Source organism: Microcebus murinus, chromosome 2 (genome assembly GCF_040939455.1).
Source record: "Microcebus murinus isolate Inina chromosome 2, M.murinus_Inina_mat1.0, whole genome shotgun sequence".
In the NCBI taxonomy this organism is placed as follows: domain Eukaryota; kingdom Metazoa; phylum Chordata; class Mammalia; order Primates; family Cheirogaleidae; genus Microcebus; species Microcebus murinus.
The window spans coordinates 34,228,716-34,252,590 of NC_134105.1; the positions used below are offsets into that span (position 1 = coordinate 34,228,716).

The 23,875-nt window shown below is 37.8% G+C and overlaps 1 protein-coding gene across 1 annotated transcript in view; it reads right to left on the reverse strand.

Annotated features, from left to right (window-relative positions):
• Positions 1-23,875, reverse strand: part of GPBP1L1 (GC-rich promoter binding protein 1 like 1) — a 50,560-nt gene that overhangs the window by 24,080 nt on the left and 2,605 nt on the right. The window contains exons 2-4 of the mRNA XM_075997860.1: positions 4,033-5,070; positions 3,338-3,453; positions 359-488 (exon numbers count right to left, since the gene is read on the reverse strand). Of these exons, the coding sequence (XP_075853975.1) occupies positions 359-488; positions 3,338-3,397 (190 nt within the window). The 5' untranslated portion in view covers positions 3,398-3,453; positions 4,033-5,070. The remainder of the gene's footprint in view (positions 1-358; positions 489-3,337; positions 3,454-4,032; positions 5,071-23,875) is intronic.

Genomic DNA, 23,875 nt, shown 5'->3' on the forward strand with positions numbered 1-23,875 from the left:
TGCTTCCTGCAAAATCAGAAACAATTGGGCCAGATGTTTCCTGATTTGGTTTATAGGATTGCCAAAAGGCCTTCAAGGAGACTTTTTCAATAAAAATTCTACACAAAGAAATCACAACATGTATCTTTGTAAGGTAATTTCTAAATGAGTTCTTCGACTGAATAAATGATTCATGAGAACATAAAAACGGTAAGCCTAGAAAGCCAATGTAGTTGGGTAATGACTATTAGAGGATCTAATTGAGAACTATATTCACAAAAGATCCTATTTCAAGATTATGGACATATACCCTCAGCCTGGTCCGGCATGCCCTAACTGAGTAGCTTAAATATAGTCATAAAAGTTGGACATGGCTCACCTCCTGTAGTTCGTAGGGGTCCATTGTTAAAAAAGCCATCAGAGGAATTATGTCGACGACGGCTTACTCCAAATCTACCTTCTCCTCGGGGTAGGTGCTCTCCGTGTTTCTCAAAGGTTGCAGTAGGTGACTAAGATGATAAAGTATAGAGAGGCAAACGGATAAAATAGATATTAGTCCCTATGAATAACTTAGTAGGTTTCGCATCAGGCTTTTCAAAGAACAAATAAAAATGGTGATGGAAACCCCCATTATGAGCATATCGATCGTAAGGGTACCATAGGACTCTGCATTAATTTAAACAAGTCTTAGGTTACACATTCAATTATTAATTCATTTCCTTTATCCCAGAAGGGAAGAAAAGGCAGCCACTTCAATTGTATAAATGAAAGGAAAGGGACGGAACAAAACAAAACAAAACCCCTATAAATATCTACAAAGAATAAGGCCCAAAACTTTGCACTTAAAATTATTAATCTTGTGCCGGGCATAGTGGCACACACCTGTAGTCCCTACTTGGGAGGTTGAAGCAGGAGGATTACTTAAGCCCCACCCACCCAAAATAAAGGAAATCTAAACAGTTTTACTATTTCTGTAAATTATTCTGGAATTGGAGAGAAAATAATGGTTTACATATCACTCTTACTAGTGATATGTAAACTAACTAACTATAGAGAGGTTTCCTTCGACCAACCGCCAAACTCCTTGGGGCTGCAAACAATCCTCCTGCCTCGGCCTATTGAATAGCTTGGACTATAGGTGTGCATAAACACGCCCAGCTGATTTTTCTATTTTTTGTAGATGTGGGGTTTCACTCTTGCTCAGGCTGGTCTCAAACTCCTGGCCTCAAGTGATCCTCCCACCTCAGCCTCCCAGAGTGCTAGGATTACAGCCATTAGCCACTGCACTCAGCCCTACAGAGAGTTTTTATAATACTACATTTTGGGTATCATCTCCATTTAACTCATTTACACATACTGAAAGAGGTCAGGCAGAAAGAATAAGTCTCTGAGGTAACCTGACTAAATGGAAGCAGTATGAGAAACATTATTATAGATGAACTCTAATAGCCTTTCCTATTCCAAAGAATTTTATTCTATGGCATTCTTAAATGATAGAGACCAAAGTCTATAAAGCCATGAAAAATATACATATGTTTGACAAGGGCTTATAGAAAAATGTTTTGAGTATAGACATTTTTACATAATCCCCAATGTATCAATGATACATAATGCCCAAGTATCAATATCCTTGCCAATAGTTGATATTGTCAGTCTTTCTTATTTTACCCATTCCAAAGGGCATGAAGATTTTCTCCTATGTTTCCTTCTAAAAGTTTTGTGGTTTTAGCCTTTTAATTTATGATCCATTTCAAGTTAATTTTTACCTATGATAGTAAGTAAAGGTTGAGGTTCCTTACTCCCCTATCCCATATAGATACCCCCAATTGTTTCAGCACTGTTTGCATATAACAAAAAACTATTACTTTCCCATTGAATTACCTTGGGACTTTAATAAAAAATCAACTGACTGCACATGCAAGCCTATCGTTGAACTCTATTCTGTTCCATTCCTTTTATGTCTATCCTTATGCCAAACCCATACAACCTTGCTTACTGTAGTTTTACTGAACACATTAAAATAATGTCTTCTAATTCTTTTTACTTGGTTCATGTTGCTGGTATTCTTTGCAGATATAAGATCTGTGTATATATATATATATATATTTTTTTTTTTTTTTTGAGACAGAGTCTCGCTTGTTGCCCAGGCTAGAGTGAGTGCCGTGGCGTCAGCCTAGCTCACAGCAACCTCAAACTCCTGGGCTCAAGCGATCCTCCTGCCTCAGCCTCCCAAGTAGCTGGGACTACAGACATGCACCACCATGCCCAGCTAATTTTTTTGTATATATACTTTTAGTTGGTCAATTAATTTCTTTCTATTTTTAGTAGAGACGGGGTCTCGCTCAGGCTGGTTTTGAACTCCCGACCTCGAGCAATCTGCCCGCCTCGGCCTCCCAGAATGCTAGGATTACAGGCGTGAGCCACTGCGCCCGGCCAAGATCTGTATACTTTTAAAAGTATTTTTCTGGTTCTCACACTCCGATCCCTCTGGCCTACCACCCCTAAACCTTGCTTAGGTCAGATTAGGCAAATTATGAGATCTTGACATTCACCGATAATTCAAAATGAGGTTTAGAGCAAAAGGTTGTGGGTTTAGAAGAGACCAGGAACATCTTCCCAAAAAAATCAATATTTAAAAATAGGAAAAATTTTTTGAGGCTATTTATCAATTTCTTTTCTTCTCTATTAATCACAAAACAGGAAGCACTTTCAAGTTTACTAGCTTCCTAAATGTTTCCTTATTAATAACATAGGCTGTTCTTTTTGTACTTTGACTAGGTCTGCTTAATCTATGTGAACTGGTTATTCTGTTTGTCTTTCCCCCTAACGCAAGACACATTTTCCCTGCAATCATGAAGTAGACTGATTAATGCCTCTAAAGCAGAATTCCTAGGATTTAATCTGAGATTCATGTAGTAGTTGAACAATCTCTCCCTTTTCCTCCTCTTCATCTGCTACCATAGATTAATGTGTGCTCACTCCAAAGATCCGTTTACCCAAGGGCCACTTCTCTTTCACTTCTGCCCCTTTGACCTCCACAACAGGTTAGCAGGTTTTATTTCTAAAGTGTGCTACAGCTAATACAGGATGTCTTAAGTATGCCATATAATGAGAAAAGCCTAGGATGAAATGAAAAAGGGTACACTTGGTAACAATAATATACACACTGATGTGGACTGTTTAATTATAATACTTATATACTATTAACAGAATGCTAATAAGTCTATGAAAATGTTTTTTGAAATCCCCAGGCAAGGTTGAATATATAAGCACCCAACTATAAAACTGAGGCCACAGGCCAGCTGGGGATCAAGAAAACTAGCATTTGGGTAGTCACTATAGGACTGGAGAACTGTACCTTAGCTGACTGTGGTGTTGAGAAATTTAGCCAAGCAGGAACAAAATCATGCTGCGCCATTTAGGTCCAGTGTCTCTTTTTCAGCAAGGTGAGGCATCCAACCTCATGGCCAGGATCTGAAAACAAGATAACTAAAATTACGCATGCTTGCAAGAATCTGATACCAATGTGTAAAGGAATCTGCGATTATCCTAATATTCCTCTTTACAGAAAGTCCTGCCCTTTGAGCGTCTCTATAGACTACTTACTACTCTCCATATTTCAGAGACATTCTAAAAAAAGGAGTCTGTGAATACATGACCATGGAAAACACAAACAGAAAAATGTAACATGAGTTTGGAAGGCTTTGTGAAGGAAGCTAATGAATTAAGTTATATCAGAAGAACTTGAATAAATACCAACTGAAAACTACAGATACTTATAAAGAGGTTAATCTGCTTCAAGTACTCAGGTAACTTCTAGCAAAAGCAGTAGAAAAGGTCTTCCCAGAGAAGGAAGATATAACCTCTCAAGAGCTTTTGTATTTAGTTCACATTAATTTCTTGAAATACCAATTAGCATCAGTTTTCTTGAGATCCGTCAATATATTCAAATCCTTGATATTATCCATAATTAAATACATCAGAAAGCAACTGGTATTTTTCATGACACATACATAGTTTTCTTAGACAGTTAGACAAATGAAGAATATTTACCCCAGAGAATAACCTCTGTGGTCCTGTTTCCTGAACTCCTGGGGTCTGCCAGCTGGATCTCTCACGAGGTTTTCTTGTTAAAAGGGTGCTTAAAGTAACCTGGTCAGCAGCAGGACTTACGATGAAGCACAAAGCAGCCAGACTCTGTGTGGATCACTCTCTCAGTCCCCTTAATTATTCATCTTAAACTACCTAGTTCCTGACACGTTTCCAAAAGGGGGAAGGGGGAAGGGGGAAAGGGGAAGGGGAACATAAAAAATATTTGTTACATTTAAAAAAGGGGGGAAAGGGGAAAGAGCTATGTCTATGTTCACCTCATTCAACTTCCTTGAGTTAGGGCACTATGATGTTGCTTAATTAAGTGATACATGGACATTTGCACAGTGAGTACAAACACTGTTCATAACAAGGTCATAGTTAGAAAGACAGGTGTGGGTTCAAGTACGGGCAAGTAATGTTATCAAGATGATAGATCAAAAATATAATACAAAGCCCTATAAAAGATACGAGGAGTCAATTCCAATGGCAAAACATCCACATGACAAAGCCCTTAAAATACAAATTTCATTATTCTTACTCATGCAACTGCTAAAAATAGCATGCAGATGTATATTTGTCTTAACCTTCAAAATTTAAGGACATTAGAATTCTTGTCTTTAAAAAAAAAACAAAAAAAAACCAGACAGGAACTTGATACACTTTTCCCTCCAGGGAATAGCAACTTTCAAGGCAAGTTTCTTGGTATAAAGCTCCTAAATGTATATTCTATTTCTTTGGTCTTTATTTATAAATTCAGAGCAAGGGTAAAACAAGTAGAAAGATAGGGGATAAGCATAGTCAAAGAGAAAGATAATTCCAAAATGAGGTTTTCTTTTCTTCAGTTTCCTGTATTTCACTTGTTCTGTCCCTTCCTGAAACTGAATTTAGCTACTGGAAGGTGATATGAAGAGTCTTCTACTGCTTTGGTAGAGAAGTCACTTATTATTTTTGATCCATTTCCATCTTCATTCAATCATTTAAAAGGCCACACAGATCACTCTGTAAACGAAAAAAACCAAAATAACACACTGAATCACAAGAAGCAAAAATCACTGTCAATTATAACTGCCAAAGTGAGACATAAATTATCACATCAAGGTCCTGAGAGTCAAAACCCTTAAGTCCAATATTGATATTAATTTAATGTGTCACCACCTACAATAACATGACTAGATATAAATCTTTTAAGGATTTCAGAAGAGTCACCTGAACAGAGTTTATTTTACTTTTTTTAAAACACCAGAGACTATGCTAGCACTCTGGGAGGCCGAGGCGGGCAGATCACTCAAGGTCAGGAGTTTGAAACCAGTCTGAGCAAGAGCAAGACCCCGTGTCTCTACTTAAAAAACACAAAGAAATTAATTGGCCAACTAAAAATATAGAAAAAAAAAATTAGCCGGGCATGGTGGCACATGCCTGTAGTCCCAGCTACTTGGGAGGCTGAGGCAGGATTGCTTAAGCCCAGGAGTTTGAGGTTGCTGTGAGCAGGGCTGACGCCATGGCACTCTAGCCGGGGCAACAGAGTGAGACTCTGTCTCAAAACAACAACAACAACACACCCCCCACCAGAGACTGATACTGAAGTTTGCTTTTTTAATATAACTGTTTCTCTAACTAGCTATCTAAGGTATTCAGAAATGCAAAATAATGGTCTTTTAGATTAAGATTTTTCTCTCACAAATGGAACAGCTTGCTGTAAGTGGTCAAAGAGCCATACAGTTTGCTGGTATGTTACCATAGTGATTAACTACCTAATTATTTAGTACTATCCACAGCTAGGATCCTTAATACAAGATACCTGTCATAGTATTCTTCATGTATTTACACGGTACATATTTTTAGACACCTAGCTCTCAATTTAGAGATTGAAAGCAGGGGTCCTCAAACTTTTTAAACAGGGGGCCAGTTCACTGTCCTGCAGACCATTGGAGAGTGCACACTGTGGGCCCGGGACAAGACAGCTAAGCAGGACAGGCAGTGGGGCAAAAACACCTGGAGGGCTGGATAAATGCTCTAGGTGGCCTGTATGTGGCCTGTGGTCCGTAGAGTTTTTGAGGACGCCTGATTTAAAGCTTTATTAATATAATCTAACTTGATATGCACTGAGATGAAACAAAATTTTTTTGGCAAATCCTCAACATTCTTCCAGGAGCTCCAAAGCTTTTTTTTTTTTTTTTTAACTCTGTATGATGATTTACTAGTCTAAGGAAACAAAACCTTCCAATATATTAAGAAATAAATCCAGTTACAAACGCACTAATAGGTATTTGTGGAGAGGCTCTGGTATAACAACTGAAAATGGCCAGCTATTTACAAGATATACAAGCAGGAACAGTGCCCCCAGCCCAGCAATGGCCCTCAGAAGCCGAAAGTGTTCTCTCCGCCGTAGGCCACATACAAGAATCCATCTTCATCTTTTTCCTTCTTGTAAAGCTGTCCTATAGTTAGGCTGGACTGTGAGACTGTCTTATCCACAAACAGGAAGATAGCCTTTTCAGAAGGAAGCTGGATCCTTTTCCTGATGATCCACATGAACTGAGCTACAGTGATATCAGATGGAACCAAGTACTTCCGTTTGTCAATGTCAACAATCTGAGAGCCTGAGACCTTTTCCACAATCACTCTGGAGGTTAAGAGTTAATATAGGCTCCAAAGCTTTTTGACAGGAAAGAATTTTTGCATCTGTGGGCAATTCTGGTCTACACCAGTAAATTTTAGTTTGGAGGACGTTTCTCACATACCCAACTTGGCAGCCTTGCTCTAATGTTTTAAGTTCATGGGAATAAGAAATACCAAATTCAAGATAGTAATTATCTCTGTGGAATCAGAAATGAGGTCTTAGAGGACTTCAACTGCATCTGTAATGCACTATTTCTCAAGTTGAATGATGGGGACAAGACTATTCACTTATTATCTATACTTTTTATATACTTCTAAAATAATTAAAAGAGGCCCCAATTAGTTCCAAATAAAACATTCCATTCTCTGCCTATGCCATTCCAAAAAAAAAAATAAATAAAAAAATAAAACATTCCATGTTTTCTAACCACACTATCAAAATTAGTAAATGACTTTCTCTTGCAGTTCCCACTCTCCCTCTCTCCTGCCTGAAAAATAAATTCTATTCAAAAGTCATGGCCAGGCGTGGTGGCTCACGCCTGTAATCCTAGCACTCTGTGAGGCCAAGGTGGGAGAATTGCTCAAGGTCAGGAGTTTGAAACCAGCCTGAGCAAGAGCAAGACCCCATCTCTACTAAAAATAGAAAGAAATTAATTGGCGAACTAAAAATATACAGAAAAAAATTAGCCAGGCATGATGGTGCATGCCTATAGTCCCAGCTACTCGGGAGGCTGAGGCAGCAGGATTGCTTGAGCCCAGGAGTTTGAGGTTGCTGTGAGCTAGGCTGACGCCATGGCACTCTAGCCTGGGCAACAGAGTGAGACACTGTCTCAAAAAAAAAAGTCATTAGGTGAGGCTGAGCAAGGTTAAAACTCTATGGGCAGCAGAGAGAGGGCTGCACAGGCCCAGAGCAGGGTGTTCTGCCTAACCAGGATGTGAAGGCTATCAATGAGAGTCGTAAAATGGGGAAGGGGGCGGGAGTAGCCCAGTACTAGGTGTCAGAACCTGCTTAGTTTCATAAGGAAAGTGTACCAGTAAGGGGCAGCTCAGTGCACACTGTGGGAGCCTGAGTGGAGTGAGGAGGGCATCCTGGCAGAGGGACAAGGCCAAGTAGATTTAGGGCTTCCACACAGTAAGGCGTCTTGCACAGATGTTGCAGCCTGGGTGTAGTGAGGAGGGAATCGGAGTTAAGGGAGGAGGTAGTAATTGGAGGTTGGTTATGTACTAAGAATTGATAAAAAGTAAAAAATATTGAGGAAAAATGGCAGCCATATTTCTTACTGTGGGAAAAAGGGGGCAATGATAACGAAAATTTCAAAACACTTAAATAGAACGACAACACTGAGTAAATTTGCAACATTTCTTAAAGACTAAGATCACATTACCCTAAGCATTTTTATCAAGAAGATGAGAAAAGAACAATAAAGCAAACCTAAAGAAACAGAAAGAGAAGCAAAAAAAGGTCAGAAAAATAGATGATTAAAAAATATAATTTTTAAAAAGATTACTTGGAGAAAAAGTCTGATAAAACTGTTTAGGAAAAAAGATACAAATAAAGACAGCGTGAAGAGAAGGAAATAAAACAACAGGTTAAGAAACATGATGAGCAAAAAACCATATAAACAGTTATAAGCTAATGTATTTGAAAATATTAAACTACATATATTTCTATGAAATGGCAAAATTGGCCCAGAAATAGCAAGCTTGAATAGACCTAAATATACTATTATAAATCCCATGGATACTTAAACGTGAATCAAAAAGCCCTGCCTCTATAGAGTCCCAGGTGAAGAACAGATGTGAAATCTCTACCCATAGAGTTTCCTCTTAGACAGCAAGTGGGTGCCTTGTTATGAGCTGGGACAAGGCTGGTTTACACACTAGCCGAGGCCTGGAGTTCAGGGACAGCCTGCTGAAAGAATAGCTAGTTAGAGATAATCCCTTGATACTGGTTCTGTGGTCCAGTCTAGAGACATTTATCAGAACTGATTGCAAGACACACTCTGGGAAAGACCAGCTTTAAATAAAACAAATTAAAAGAAGCCAATCCACAAATATTTGGAAGGAAGTAAAATTGGCAGGACTTGATAACTGATGGGATATAGATGGTAAAGGAGAAACAAAGGCTCGTACTCTTGATTTCCAACTTATGTAACTAGGTAAACGACTGTATCATTCATTGATATAGAAAATAAATACTGTTTCTTTTGTATAATTCAGAGTTGTTTTTATATAGGCATATTCCTATAACTCCCAGTAATAGATGTAAGATGATATGGTCCTTATAATAAGTCCTTCTGCTAAAATATCAATCAAATCAAGCTTCTTTATGGAAAAGATATAATTGTTGCATACTTTTTGCCTTAAGAATCCTGACTGAGGCTGAGCGAGGTGGCTCATGCCTGTAATCTTAGCACTCTGGGAGGTAGAGGTGGGAGGATAGCTCAAGGTCAGGAGTTTGAGACCAGCCTGAGCAAAAAAGAGTGAGACCCCGTCTCTATTAAAAATAGAAAGAAATTAGCTGGACAACTAAAAAAAAATAATTATATATATAAATAAAAATATATATATAATTAGCTGGGAAAGGTGGTGCATGCCTGTAGTCCCAGCTACTCGGAAGGCTGAGGTAGAAAGATTGAGCCCAGGAGTTTGAGGTTGCTGTAAGCTAGGCTGACACCACGGGCTCTGGGCAACAGAGCTAGACTCTGTCTCAAAAAAAAAAAAAAAAAAATCCTGATTGAAACCAGAGAACCTGAAGTTCAAGTCAGGCAGATGAATCACCTGTTAGGGTATGACACAAAGGAAAATGGTTAAATTTTCAACCTAAATCATTTCCCCTTTTCAAGCACTACTAGGCATATCCAGTTTCCTAACTGATATATATCACCTTTTCAGTCCTTTTATTAATACATACCCAATCTCAACATTCTGTAGCAGAGTCCCAATTGAGGCAGTGATTACAAAATAAATATTAACTGGCAATACTTAGCTACTGTTATAAACGTTCTATAGCTGTTATATATCCCATAACAACTACTCACCTACAACCTTCAACAAGTACTCCAATACCTAATGTGTAAAGTTACACAAGAGTACGGCCTATGCATACACGTGCAGAGTATGTGGTAGGGAGGGGATGCATGATAAATGGGAGTGTTTAGTGAAAGGGAACAAATAAGAGAAAATGAAAGAGGACAGATAGAAGAAATTCCTATTCTGGAAATAAAAAGACTAAAAGGAAACATGCCAAAATATCAATCATGGTTTCATTAGGATGGTGGAGTTACGGGCATTTCGTTTTATTAGTCAATTTTTTTGGTAAAAAATTGTTTTGCTCTGAAAAAAATTTTTTTCAGAGGATTATTTGATTTTAGTAAATATAACAAAGGGAAATGAGGAAGGCAGGACAGTTGGTAAGGACTTGTAAGCACACCTCAGCCCCAGGGAGGCAAAGTGGATGCTTGTGGAGAGCATCAACTAAATCATCTAAATCATCTGCCTCCTTCTCAGTAATCCAGTTACCCACAGAGAGGACATCTAAGTTCAGTTTTTAGCTGGATGTAGTCATTCATTCATTCAACAAATATTTATTGAGCAGCCCACTATGTGCAGGCCTATGCTAATTGTCTCCAGCACACTCAAGCCATAAGATTAAAGCTGTAGTGTTGGCCTTTTGTCCAATCAGCAATATCAGGTTCTCACTCTTACGGCAAAGCACAAGTCAGCTTGGCCTCTAAGGTTGAAGGTTAATAGTACTACAGCAAAAGGACAAAGATTATCTACAGACAGAAACAGCTGGCCAAGGGACCATACCACATGGACACCTAAGTCTGCTGGATCCAGAGAGATACATAGCAGAGACTCAAATGTAGCCAGCCCACATGCTAACACAAACATCCAAGCAAACCTACTCAGAATGAATCCCATTCAAACAATCTTTATAAAGGTTTCCTCATGTAATTTATAATTTCAAAGTAAATTTACTTTATAAGCATCTAGGGAATTATCTAGTTATGTCCTAACATAAAGTTCATATAACTGCTTCTTTCAAATCATGATACTGAGCTTTATGACAACCCAGAAATCAGAACTAAGAGAAGGCAAACATACTGCCTTAGAGATTAAGAAACATTTACACAGGTCAACTGTTAAAAATAGCTCAACATTTGGCCGGGTGCAGTGGCTCATGCCTGTAATCCTAGCACTCTGGGAGGCCGAAGTGGGAGGATTGCTTAAGGTCAGGAGTTCAAAACCAGCCTGAGCAAGAGCGAGACCCAGTCTCTACTAAAATATAGAAAGAAATTAACTGGCCAACTAAAAATATATAGAAAAAATTAGGCAGGCATGGTGGTGCACACCTGCAGTTCCAGCTACTCAGGAGACTGAGGGGCTTTTCCTTCAATATCTCAGCTTGAATCAGGTCCCACATCTGCAAGAAGATGCTCCTACAGTTTCCAGGTGGCTGCCTGCCATGGCCAGTGGCTAGGGTGCTCTCAAAATTTTTAAACTAAAGTTCTTCAGTGATGCCTTTTCGGGTTGTGGCTATTTTTATAGAGTGACTAATTGAAGGGCTTCTGTTTATTACTGATAAATTTTGAAAAGGAAAAACATCACTTAAAGCTCCTTAGGAACTTTTAAAAACCATGAAAGACTAGATTAGAGGGGAAACCAAGATTCTTTTTTTGAACATTTTAAATATATGTCAAGTATGTGCTCTGGAGCTCAAAGGAGAGGACTGTTCTATAGATAGAATTTTGGTTAACTGTCAGTATTTGGTAGACAACGTTTCAAGTCAGGGGAAGAGATGAGATCTAGGGAGAATATAAAGATGGAAGTTTCCAAGTCCTGTCTATTCCATTACTTCTTTTTCATTTGTGTTTGTTGCTCTTAAAGGTCCAATTACTCTTCAATTTAAGAAACTAGTTTCTTAGGTACTCTCTCTCTTCCATTATCTGACTCAGCCTCTCCTATTGGCTGCCATTCTGTTCGCTGACCCAAGATCAAATTATATCACTATCCTGCTCAGAAATTTCTGAATAGGATTTAAATTCCTCAGTCTAAGAAATAAGAAATAAACCTTTCCCCCACCATCAGAAGCCAGCCTAAAGAATCTCTTCTAATTCGCTATCTGGGAGTAATCTCCTCTGAAATCCTCAAAGTACGTTAATTGTGCCACTAAGTGTTAGGCCACTAACATTTACTTTTGCCTCGATAGTTATGTTTACCTTAGCTCCCAGTAGGCCAAAACCTTGTCACATCTAAGTATGCTGCCTTGCTGTTCTTTGAAATGTACATAGCATCTATCTAGGCATGGTACCTTGCATATGCTAAGGAGTCAAAGGTTTGATGCATGAATGTTTACAAATTATAATAAAGCAAGAATACAGAGAAATTAGAACCCTCATACAATGCTGGTGGAAATGTAAAATGGTGAAGCTGCTGTGGATAACCTGTTGAACACTGAAGTACCATACAACCAAACAATTCTATTTTTTGGTTGACAGAAATAAAAACTATGTCCCTACAAACACTTATACATGAATGTCCACAGCAGCTTTATTCACAATAGCTACAAAGCAAAAACAACCAAAATGTCCATCAGCAGATGAATGGATGAACAAAATACTTTATATCCATATAATAGACTATTATTCAACTATAGAAAGGAATGAAATACTGCTATGAACTATAATATAGATAAATCATGAAAACATTATGAGTGAAAGCCAGTGAAAGAAGCCAGACATAAAACACTACATATTGTAGGATATTTCAATTATATGAAATATCCACTCCACAGAGAATAGATCAGGGTTACCAGGGGCTGGGTGGAGAGGGAACTGCTTAATACACATGAGATTTCAGTTTGGGGTTATGAGAAAGTTATGGTACTAGACAGTGGTGATGGTTGTACACCATTATGAATATACTTCATGCCACAGAATTGTACAGTTTTTAAAACGGTTACAATGGTAAATTTTATGTATATTTTCTCATAATTAAAAAATTATAATAAAGCAGTTATCAGTATAAAGTCAATATTACAGTTCGGGTACAGTGGCTCCTACCTGTAATCCTAGCACTCTGGGAGGCCAAGGCGGGCAGATTGCTCAAGGTCAGGAGTTTGAAACCAGCCTGAGCAAGAGCAAGACCCCGTCTCTACTATAAATAGAAAGAAATTAATTGGCCAACTAATATATATAGAAAAAATTAGCTGAGCATGGTGGCGCACGCCTGTAGTCCCAGTTACTCAGGAGGCTGAGGCAGGAGGATTGCTTGAGCCCAGGAGTTTGAGGTTGCTGTGAGCTAGGCTGACACCACAGTACTCACTCTAGCCTGAGCAACAAGAGACTCTGTTTCAAAAAAAAAAAAAAAAAAGTCAATATTACATATAAACAATATTCTACATCACCCATTCTTTTTTTTTTTTTTGACAGAGTCTCACTTTGTTGCCCAGGCTAGGCTAGAGTAAGTGCTGTGGCATCAGCCTCTCTCACAACAACCTCCAACTCCTGGGCTCAAGCAATCCTGCTGCCTCAGCCTCCTGAGTAACTGGGACTACAGGCATGCGCCACCATGCCCGGCTAATTTTTTCTATACATATTAGTTGGCAAATTAATTTCTATGTATAGTAGAGATGGGGTCTCACTCTTGCTCAGGCTGGTTTCGAACTCCTGACCTTGAGCAATCCGCCTGTCTCGGCCTCCCAGAGTGCTAGGATTACAGGTGTGAGCCACCGCACTTGGCCTAAAATGCACTCTTAAAACACCTGCATCTACATATTAGTTAGAACAAATGTTCCTGAAATGAAATCTAGAATGTAATGCCCTAAACTTGAAGAATACAAAAAATCTTCATTTAATTCGAGTAATTTCTCCCTCTTGTTGATATGCCTTTTTAATTGTCAAAAACCTAATTTTAAGCACATCTTCAATGATGAAATGAAATTCCTATTGTAGCATAATAATTTCAAAGTGTTGTGTTCCTCTCTGTAACACCCTTTAAGTTTGCCTCTAATACAGTGATCATTCTTTTAAAGGCCTATGGAAATATCTAAAAATACAGTGTCTGACTTCTGACCAGTCTTGTTTAATTTTGGCTCCATAAAAAAAGTGCCTTTAAGTAAAATAACAGACATATCTAGTCATCTGAAAGTCTTCTTTGATAAAGGCTTTTGGGTATATACATCTTAGAAACTGAGAAAGTAATGACTAACAAATCATTTCATAAATCAATCAGGTAGTTTACAATCTGTGTCTTCCACAAAATAGAAAAAGGATATAACCTCATTCTCAACTAAGAGATCATTAAAAATAATTTTTGATGATGGATTGTGACGTGAGAGTTATTTGGTAAATAACTCTAAAAGGATTGAAAGAATTGAGTGGTACTGACAGAACAAACAGTATATAGTGTTCTTAGAACTTATATCCATAGAAGTGAAAAACATAAGTTGGCCCAATATTGAACTGTTTTTACTTGAGTAACATTTTCCCTTAGCACTAGTCACCTATCTTTAGCTGTTTCTCAGTGATTCCAAGCACATAGTAGATAATATTTGCTGAATTTGAGTGTATAAATAATTGAAGGGACTAGGAACTAATAGGGTAGTATATATTCAACTTCACAAGGTAATGCCATATTGCTTCCCTACCAGGTGGAACCAGTTTACACCATCAACAGCAGTATCTTAAGAGTTCCACCTCGGCCAGGCACAGTGGCTCACGCCTGTAATCCTAGCACTCTGGGAGGCTGAGGTGGGCGGATTGCTCAAGGTCAGGAGTTTGAAACCAGCCTAAGCAAGAGCAAGACCCCATCTCTACTATAAACAGAAAAATTAATTGGCCAACTAATATATATATAGAAAAAATTAGCTGGGCATGGTGGCGCAGGCCTGTAGTCCCAGCTACTCGGGAGGCTGAGGCAGTAGGATTGCTTGAGCCCAGGAGTTTGAGGTTGCTGTGAGAGAGGCTGATGCCACGGCACTAACTCTAGCCTGGGCAACAAAGCAAGACTCTGTCTCAAGAGAGAAAAAAAAAAAAAAAGAATTTCTGAAGGATATAAAATTGTCTTTAAGTGAAAACATTAAGATTTGTTTCCACTATAGCATTTTTGTCTATTAAGAAAATACTTATCAAACTTTTTAAACAGGGTGAAAAAAAAAAAAAAAAAAAAAAAAAAAAAAAAAAAAAAAAAAAAAAAAAAAAAAGAAAATACTTAATACTATGGTTATTAATAGTGGTATGTGATTTCTGCTATTATATAACTGGAGTCCAATAAACAAAAAAATTTCAATTTCTATTACAAACTCAATGACAACGATGGTATTTCTGCCAAAAATAATTCTAGGTATTTAATATATTATTCATAAGAGGTGCTTGAGAGAATTCATGTGCAGTGCTCTGAAATAATAAAGCACAACATAAATCATTACCTTGAATTATTCACTAATTCATACTTTAAAAACCTGAATCAAACCATGACATACTATTACACAACTACCAAACTGTCAAAAAAATTATGAACGCTATCAAATGTTGATGAAGATCAGGAGCAAACAAAGAATTCTCATACATTGCTAGTGGGGGTGTAAACTGGTACCCAATCACTTTGAAAAATAGTTTGGCAAAACATGCTGAAGTGGTGAAACCTCTAGGACCCACCAGTCCTAATCATACATGACCACAAGAAATATTGATACATACCACAACATGGATGAACCTTGAAAATATACTACATGAAAGAAGCTAGACACAAAACACCACATATTATATTCTATTTATAGGCAAATCCAAAGAGACACAAAGTACATTAGCAGTTGTCTACAGCTAGGGAGGAATGGGGGTAAAGAGGAAGGTAACTGCTAATTATTACAGGGTTTCACTTTGGAGTGGTGAAAATGTTCTAAAATTAGTGGCAATGGTTGCACAACTCTTAATATACTAAAACCCACTGAAATGTACTTTTTGAGACAAGTCTTGCTGTTGCCTGGCATCATCACAGCTCATCACAACCTCAAATTCCTGAGCTCAAGTAATCCTCCTGCCTTAGCCTCCCAAGTAGCTGGGACTACAGGTGCATTAATTTATTTATTTATTTGTTTTTTTTTTTGTAGAGACATGATCTCCCTATGTTGCTCAGGCTGGTAAATTGTACACTTTAAGTCAGTGAATTGTGTTACATAAATTATAGCTCAAAATCATAGCTATTCCAAAAAAACTTTAAGACCAATGATTGACAAGGGACTAGGAAATCTTTTTGTACCAAGGTAATACCATGCAAATTAGTTTCTTGTTTCAAAGGGAAAGACTGATTGTTTAATATACAGACAGGATTACCATCACCTTAACCAGAAGCAATTTTAGGATTACCATATGTTTTGTAGTATGGTGAAAAATGAGGAATAGCTATGCTGTATTCTAGCCAAAAATGTTCACATGTGAATCCATCATGTTTGTAGCTGTAAACTTTAGAGAAAAATACAGGAATTAAAAAAAGGAACAAGCTAAATGATACCACAAGGATGCAATTGTACAAAACCATTTTGGGGACAAGTGACAGTCTCAAAAACAGTGTCACTGAAAAACAAGGACTAGACTACATTAAAGAGATATAAGGAAATTAAACTTATATGCAACAAGGTCCTGGATCAGATAATGGTTTGGCTAGCTGTAATGAACATTTTTTGGATCAGTTGGGGAAATTTAAAAAGCACCTGGGCATTAGAGGAAATGAACATTTACTCACACAGATGCCCACATAGAAAGCAGGCATCGCCAACTAAAAAAAGCAAGTTGATCTCATTTTAGCAAAATAAAGAATAGAAAATTAGATATATATGCTTTGATAATGATCTGGAAAAAAATGCACCAAGTTGTTAATAGTAATTTTTATGTGATGGGAATGTCAAAGTTTTATTTTCGTATATCTATATATTCTAATATAGTTATACATACACTGCTCTTTTTTTCTTAAGAGTCAAGGTCTTGCTCTGTCACCCAGGCTGGACTGCAGTGGCACAGTCACAGCTCACTATAACCTCGAACTCCTAGGCTCAAGCCATCCTCCTGCCTCAGCCTCCAAGTAGCTGGGACTACAGGCATGCACCATCACACCAGGTTAATTTTTTTAAAAAACTTTTTGTAGACCAGGTACAACAGCTCATGCCTATAATCTCAGCACTTTGGGAGGCGAAGGCAAGAGGATCGCTTGAGGCCAGGAGTCCCAGACCAGCCTGAGCAAGACCCCGTCTCTACAAAAAATAGAAAAATTAGCCGGCCATGGTGGTGCACACCTGTAGGCCCAGCTACTTGGGAGACTGAGGCAGGAGGATCGCTCCAGCGTGGGAGTTTGAGGTTGCAGTGAACTATGATCATACCATTGCACTCTAGCCAGAGTGAGACTCTTATCTCAAAAAACAAAAACAACAAAACCCAAACCCCCAAAACAAACCGACTTTTTAGAGACAGAGTCTCACTATGCTGACCGGGCTGACTTTATGCAATCCTCCCACTCCAGCCTCCCAAAATGGATTACAGGGTCGAGCCACTGCACCTCGGCTGTTTTTGTAATTATAAAAGATTATCAGAAGAAAGAATCACATAGGAAATGTTAATAAACCACTAATGCCCAGACCATACTCCAGATAAATTTTAAAAGGTTGAGAACTACTGGTTTTAGGAACCAGAGGTAGATAAAAGGAAAAGTTCTTGTCTAAGACTGATCTTTAAAAAAAGACTTTCATGGGCTAGGCGAGGTGGCTCACGCCTGTAATCCTAGCACTCTGGGAGGCCAAGGCGGGTGGATGTTTGAGCTCAAGAGTTTGAGACCAGCTTGAACAAGAGCAAGACTCTGTCTCTACTAAAAATAGAAAGAAATTAGGGCGGGCATGGTGGCTCATGCCTGTAATCCTAGCACTCTGGGAGGCCAAGGTAGGTGGATCACTCAAGGTCAGGAGTTCGAAACCAGCCTGAGTAAGAGTGAGACCGTCTCACTATAGAAAAAAATTAATTGGCCAACTTATATAGAAAAAATTAGCCGGGCGTGGTAGCGCATCCCTGTAGTCCCAGCTACTCGGGAGGCTGAGGCAGGAGGATCGCTTGAGCCCAGGAGTTGCAGGTTGCTGCGAGCTAGGCTGACACCACAGCACTCTAACCAGGGCAACAGAGAGAAACTGTCTCAAAAAAAAAAAAAAAAAAAAAGGCTCTCATGGAAGGTTTTCATTTCATGAGTTAGGAGACTCCCCTAAATAGAAGGAGTAAAAAATAAAACTCCCTAGGAATTACATTAGCAAACTGTATAAATTGGAGTCCTTGGTTGAAAAAAAAAAACAAAAAAACACATATTTAGGTAGCCTAACAGAAAAGGAATTTATGAGAACACTGGGAGTTCACAAAATGAATGAGAGGTTCCCTGACTTGGCAAATGTGCAAAAACCAAAGGAAGCTAAGCAGTCAAAACCACTGCCAAGGTCATGCCACAGGAAGAGCCTGCTTAGGAAACTGCCCCAGCTAGCACTCCCACCACCAACAGCCACTGGGATGAATTCCAAACTGTCCTTGCTTCTTTGCATATCTCAGTTCAGGTGCAAGTACCCAGTCAAGTGCATCTGATTGGCACAGCTTGGATCACACCACCTAGCTCTAGCTGCTAGGGCTCCAGGACAGAAAGCCTATCTCTATGGTACATGAATGTGTGCAGCCAACCTTTCCAGCATCCTTGTCTACTAAAATTCACAAAATGGTAATGTTGGAAGGGGGTTAAAATGGCAAACAGACAAAAGAAACAACAAAGAATCACTTTATTTATTTACTTACTTACTTATTTATTATTTTTTGAGACAGAGTCTCACTCTTTCACCTTGGGTAGAGTGCAGTGGCATCATGACAGCTCACTGCAACCTCAAACTCCTGGGCTCAAGCCATCCTCCTGCCTCAGCCTTCCAAGTAGCTAATTTTTCTATTTTTAGTAGAGATGGGTTCTCACTCTTGCCCAGGCTGGTCTCAAATTCCTGACCTCAAGCAATCCTCTGGCCTTGGCCTCCCAGAGTGCTAGGATTACAGGCGTGAGCCACCATGCCTGGCTTCAGAGGATTATTTTAACATCCCATTAGTAGAATGTCCAACACAGGAATCCTGCTAATCTTGCCATTAACAACGAACTCTATCACTGTGCGAAGGCTGCTTCACTGTTCTCAAAAAAAATTTCCTAAGAAGTAATTTCAGAAAGTATGAAAATTTTAAAAAGTAATATTTATATCTATCATTTCTCAGGTAATCTTTTCAATACTTTGTTACTCAAAGGTCATAAACTGGCCAGTAATGCAGCAATGTGGAAGCCTGGGGTAGGAAAATCGTTGCCTGAGCAACATAGAAAGACCCCATCGCTACAAAAACAGAAAAATTAGCCAGGTGTGGTGGCACATTCCTATATTCCCAGCTACTCAGGAGGCTGAGGCAGGAGAATCCCTTGAGTTTGAGGCTGCAGTGAGCTATGACAACGCTACAGCACTCTACCCAGGGCGAAAGAGTGAGACTTTGTCTCAGAAAAAAAAAAAAAAAAGTAAACCAAACTCCCCTCATCAATCCCCCTGGCTTTAAAAAAAAAAACAAACAACAAAACACAGTGTTTGGAGTAAGAACAGTATGCTAAAATAAGATGAGATATAATCCTATCAGAGTCCAGGCTACCTAACACAAAACAAACAGAAGCACATTTATTACCTGATGCAATATGACACATTAAATTCTGGGTCTAAGATTCAGATAACTAAATGGATTAGATTTATGCAAGTACCTAAAACCATAAAGTTGTAAAACCAGCAAAAATGTTTTTATGGCATTGGTCCAAAAGTCACTATCCCAATACCACAAACAAGTAAGGCATTCAGTAAAGATAATTTTTATCCAATAGTTTCACCTGCCCTGAAATTCAGGCTCTAATTCCCTATGAATATAATAAGCTATTTGTGACTTTTAAAAACTATAGTTTTTAATAATTGAGTAATTTATGAGACTTTTAATTGTTGCTGTTTAAGTTCATTTTACTTACAAAAAATCTTAACAATAAACTTTACTTCCAATCCAAACATTAATTTTAAGTTAAAAGGCAGACTCTGGACCTAGTTGGCTCTGCCACAGACTAGCTGTGTGACCTTGGACAAATCATTTCACCTCCTTTTGCTTCAAATCCCTATGTAATTTGGAGACCATCGAATTACTGTTGATTAAGTGAATGAATATATGTGAAGTGTTAAGAATAATGCCTGGATGTTTTCCCTAGGGAGGAAAAAAGAATAGTACATAGCCTACAGTGAGTACACAGTAAGTGTTAAGAATAAAATGCCTAATAGTTCGAGGGTGAAAAATAAGGGGAAAAATCCAGTTTTGAAAAGAGAAATATTTTCATACTGAATAGGCTGAGAAAGCTATTAATTAGTAATCAAAACCAGGAAATAAAAACAATGGAAACTTATCATACTTAATTCAGTTTTATAATACAATAAATACACAAGCAGGAAAAAAAAAAAGACAGGAAACTACCTGGAAAAGTTAATACTGAATTGGGCACCAAAGCAAACCAAACACTCAACTTTACAAAGCATATTAAAGGAGGATAAATAATGCATAAAATTACTCTCTGTTGCTCAAAGGGAGATTCCAAGAAAATGATATGAGAATTACTGAGCAATAGAAAATAAAAATCCCCAAATACACAGAATCACCTGTGAAGTTAGTCTTCTTACTTCTCCCTACCCCCAAAATCAAATCTTAATCTAAGCTTCTATATCCAACTACCAATTCACAGGGAATCAGGAAAATCTAGAATGTGGGAAACTCTGCAGAACAAATGACCTGGTTTCCTTAACAAAGTGCAAGGAAAAAAATCCGAGAAACACACAAAATGAAAAAGGCTTAAAAGAATGTCAGCCAATTGCAATGTGTGGGACCTGGACCCTGAGTCAAAGAAATTAGAAAAGTCAACAGAAAAGTAATATCTAAGAAAGAAAAACATCATTCCATGTGCAACAAATCTGTTAGGATTTCACAGAATTTTGCTAGTGTGTAAGAGGATGTTCATTAAACACAATTTCATTTAATAGTCATGAAGAGCTTACTATGATCAGACAGTATATCACCCAAATTATGTAACTTCTTGGAACCTCTGTATATACTCACTTGTAGAAGGGTTGATACCTATTTTAAACAAGTGTTGTAGGAATAATGAAATTATATAAATTGGACTGTATTACAGCATCTGGCTTACAAAGCCCACAATAAATGGTTCCCATTCCCCTTTCTGCCATAACTGGTAAGACTAATTAAAAAGTAATAATTAAGCCGGGCGTGGTGGCTCACGCCTGTAATCCTAGCACTTTGGGAGGCGGAGGCGGGCGGATTGCTCAAGGTCAGGAGTTCGAAACCAGCCTGAGCGAGACCCCGTCTCTACCAAAAATAGAAATAAATTAATTGACCAACTAAAAATATATATATACAAAAAATTAGCCGGGCATGGTGGCGCATGCCTGTAGTCCCAGCTACTCGGGAGGCTGAGGCAGTAGGATCGCTGAGCCCAGGAGATTGAGGTTGCTGTGAGCCAGGCTGACGCCACGGCACTCACTCTAGCCTGGGCAACAAAGTGAGACTCTGTCTCAAAAAAAAAAAAAAAAGTAATAATTAACAACTAGCACAAAAACTGAAATAGCTCTACCTTTTAATTAACTAAAGCACCCCCCCAAACCAACTTTTCTACATACTTACGAACTTTAAGTATAGCAATAAATCAGGTAATAATTTTTTATATACTGAAAATTTAAATAAATTTTATTTTTTTAATAAAAAATTTAAATAATAAATTCTGCTTATAATAAGCAGAAATAGGGTTTGGAAGCTAAATGTAAATATAGCCAAACTTAAATAAATGTGACTTTTCTGGGAAAAAAACTTATTCCACACAAACCTACTGCTCAGAAAAACGGTACTAAAACATATTCATGCTGCTGATTCTCTAGCCTGAAGTCTGGTTAACAAAAGACAAAGTAGTTTTATCTTACAAAAGGAAGGTGAACTTAAGGAGTATGTTAAAATCAACTCCTTTAAAAAAGATGGCTTCCTATGTTGTTGTTCTGCGAGTATTTCTGTGCTTATCTATTAAACTGTAAAGTTCTCTGGCGGTAGGAATAATGTTTTATGGTCACCCAGATATTCCCAGCCTCTAGTACACTGAAAGATAGTGGCATCACAGTACAGCCTTCACGTTTCTTAAAAAAATGAATTATTGAGCTGTATGGCCTGAAAGATGAAAAATAACTGGCTGAACATATCAAATAAAGGCTGATTATATACTTTACTAAAGGAAAATAAGTTCCTGTAAATATTTGCCTAGTATATTTGAAATCATCTATAAAAATCCAATGTACATAACCTTAGGAATATATCTATCTTATTAGTTAAGGTATACCTGTGGACAAAAGAAGTTCAGTTCCTCTACTGACCTATTGTTCAAGTCTGATTGTAGGAAGTTTTATTTTGAGAAGATTTCATGAGAAAGAGCAATCAGGGTCTGATTAGAAGTACCTTGGGCAGTGAAGTCTCCAATAGCAAAATCACATGTTAAATTCCAGACAACAGCAACTATAGCCACTTTTGAGGTAACGTGTTCTCTCTCCACCTCCTAGCTTTCCTCCCTCATCTATCTAAAAAATTGTAAATATACCAAAATTTGCCTTTTTCATCAACTACTATTTTAGTGGAGACCCCTTAAAAGTTTGTGCTTTTCATCTTTAGACCAATAGTCTTACTTTTATGTTTAAAGGCAGCAACCTTAACAGTTAAGCACAATAGATCGCCTAAATTTGAATACAGGGTCTGTTACCTACTAGCTAAGTCTCTGGACTAATTTTCCTCAATAATAAAATGCGGGATAAAACAACATCTACTCATAGAAGTAAATAATAAAGCACTTTAAGCAACGGTCCCTGGAATATTAGAATTATAACCATAAAGCAAAGATAAGCAATCTGCTCAAGTATGATTCACAATTGTGTTTATATCAAACTTAAATATTTAAGTGAGCATTAAAAACGAATTATATACAAAGACTGACCATGCAAAAAAGGAAAAACAATTATATGCAGAAATGTACCCCAGATTTCTTATCATTCCAAACTTATTAAAAATAGTTGAATGTGCTCTCCTCAGCTAAGCTTTCAAACAACAGCCACTGATGAAAAATCTGGTAAAATGAATTCACTCAAAATAAAGAAGGCTCCTCAACATTTACCCCCCAAATTTCAAGAGCTCTGATAAGACACCATCCAGAATCAATTGAAAGAATGTTTATTTCAGCACACACAAAAGTGTTTTGAGTACCCCCTCCAAAAAAACATGGAATTAAGTAAGGGTAAGGGCTCACACAAGTCCAGTAGTCAACAATGACAAAATACAAAGCAACTAACTTGTAATTACAACTAGAAACTTCACGTTTTTCCTATAAAACCACCAAAATAATTTAAGAACAAAAAACCCCTAGGAGAATTGACAAAAATAAACTTTTGTGTTTGAAAAAATGTAGGAAGGTACATGGAAACTGATTCCCTAAGATGACAATTTATTATTAATTTCAAATTCTCATTCACAAGCATTTCACTATTTTATCGTTTAAACATCATAACATGAAACCCAAGCACCTCTCCAAACACTGAAATTTACTGAATTTTTTCGTTTCCAATTTATGCTTTTTGTTTAGTTAAAACTTCTGGATTTACTGGCTTCAAAAAAATCCATTAAAACTGCCTTTTGTTTAAAAGGGCACATCAGACACTCCTCACCAAATATAGGTTTACACCCGTTAAAATGTCTTACACTATTCTAGTAAATGTCCCGAACTTAAAAGCACCCTACTTTCCGATATTAGATATCGAAGACCTTGGAAAAGATCAGCAGTCGACCAAATTACAAATGTAAGTCTACTGACGGCTACTAATCACTTTACTTTTGGATGGGGTTCACACAGGAACGTGACTAGTTAGTAAACTAAACTATGAACCACCATTAACTCCGTGTTTTCCTGATAAGCAATAAATATCAAAGTTAAAAACAAGTATTTCAACAAATAAGACAAACCAACCTCAGAGCACAAAGTTGGCAGATAGAACTGACACCACAGCACAATTTCAAAACTATAA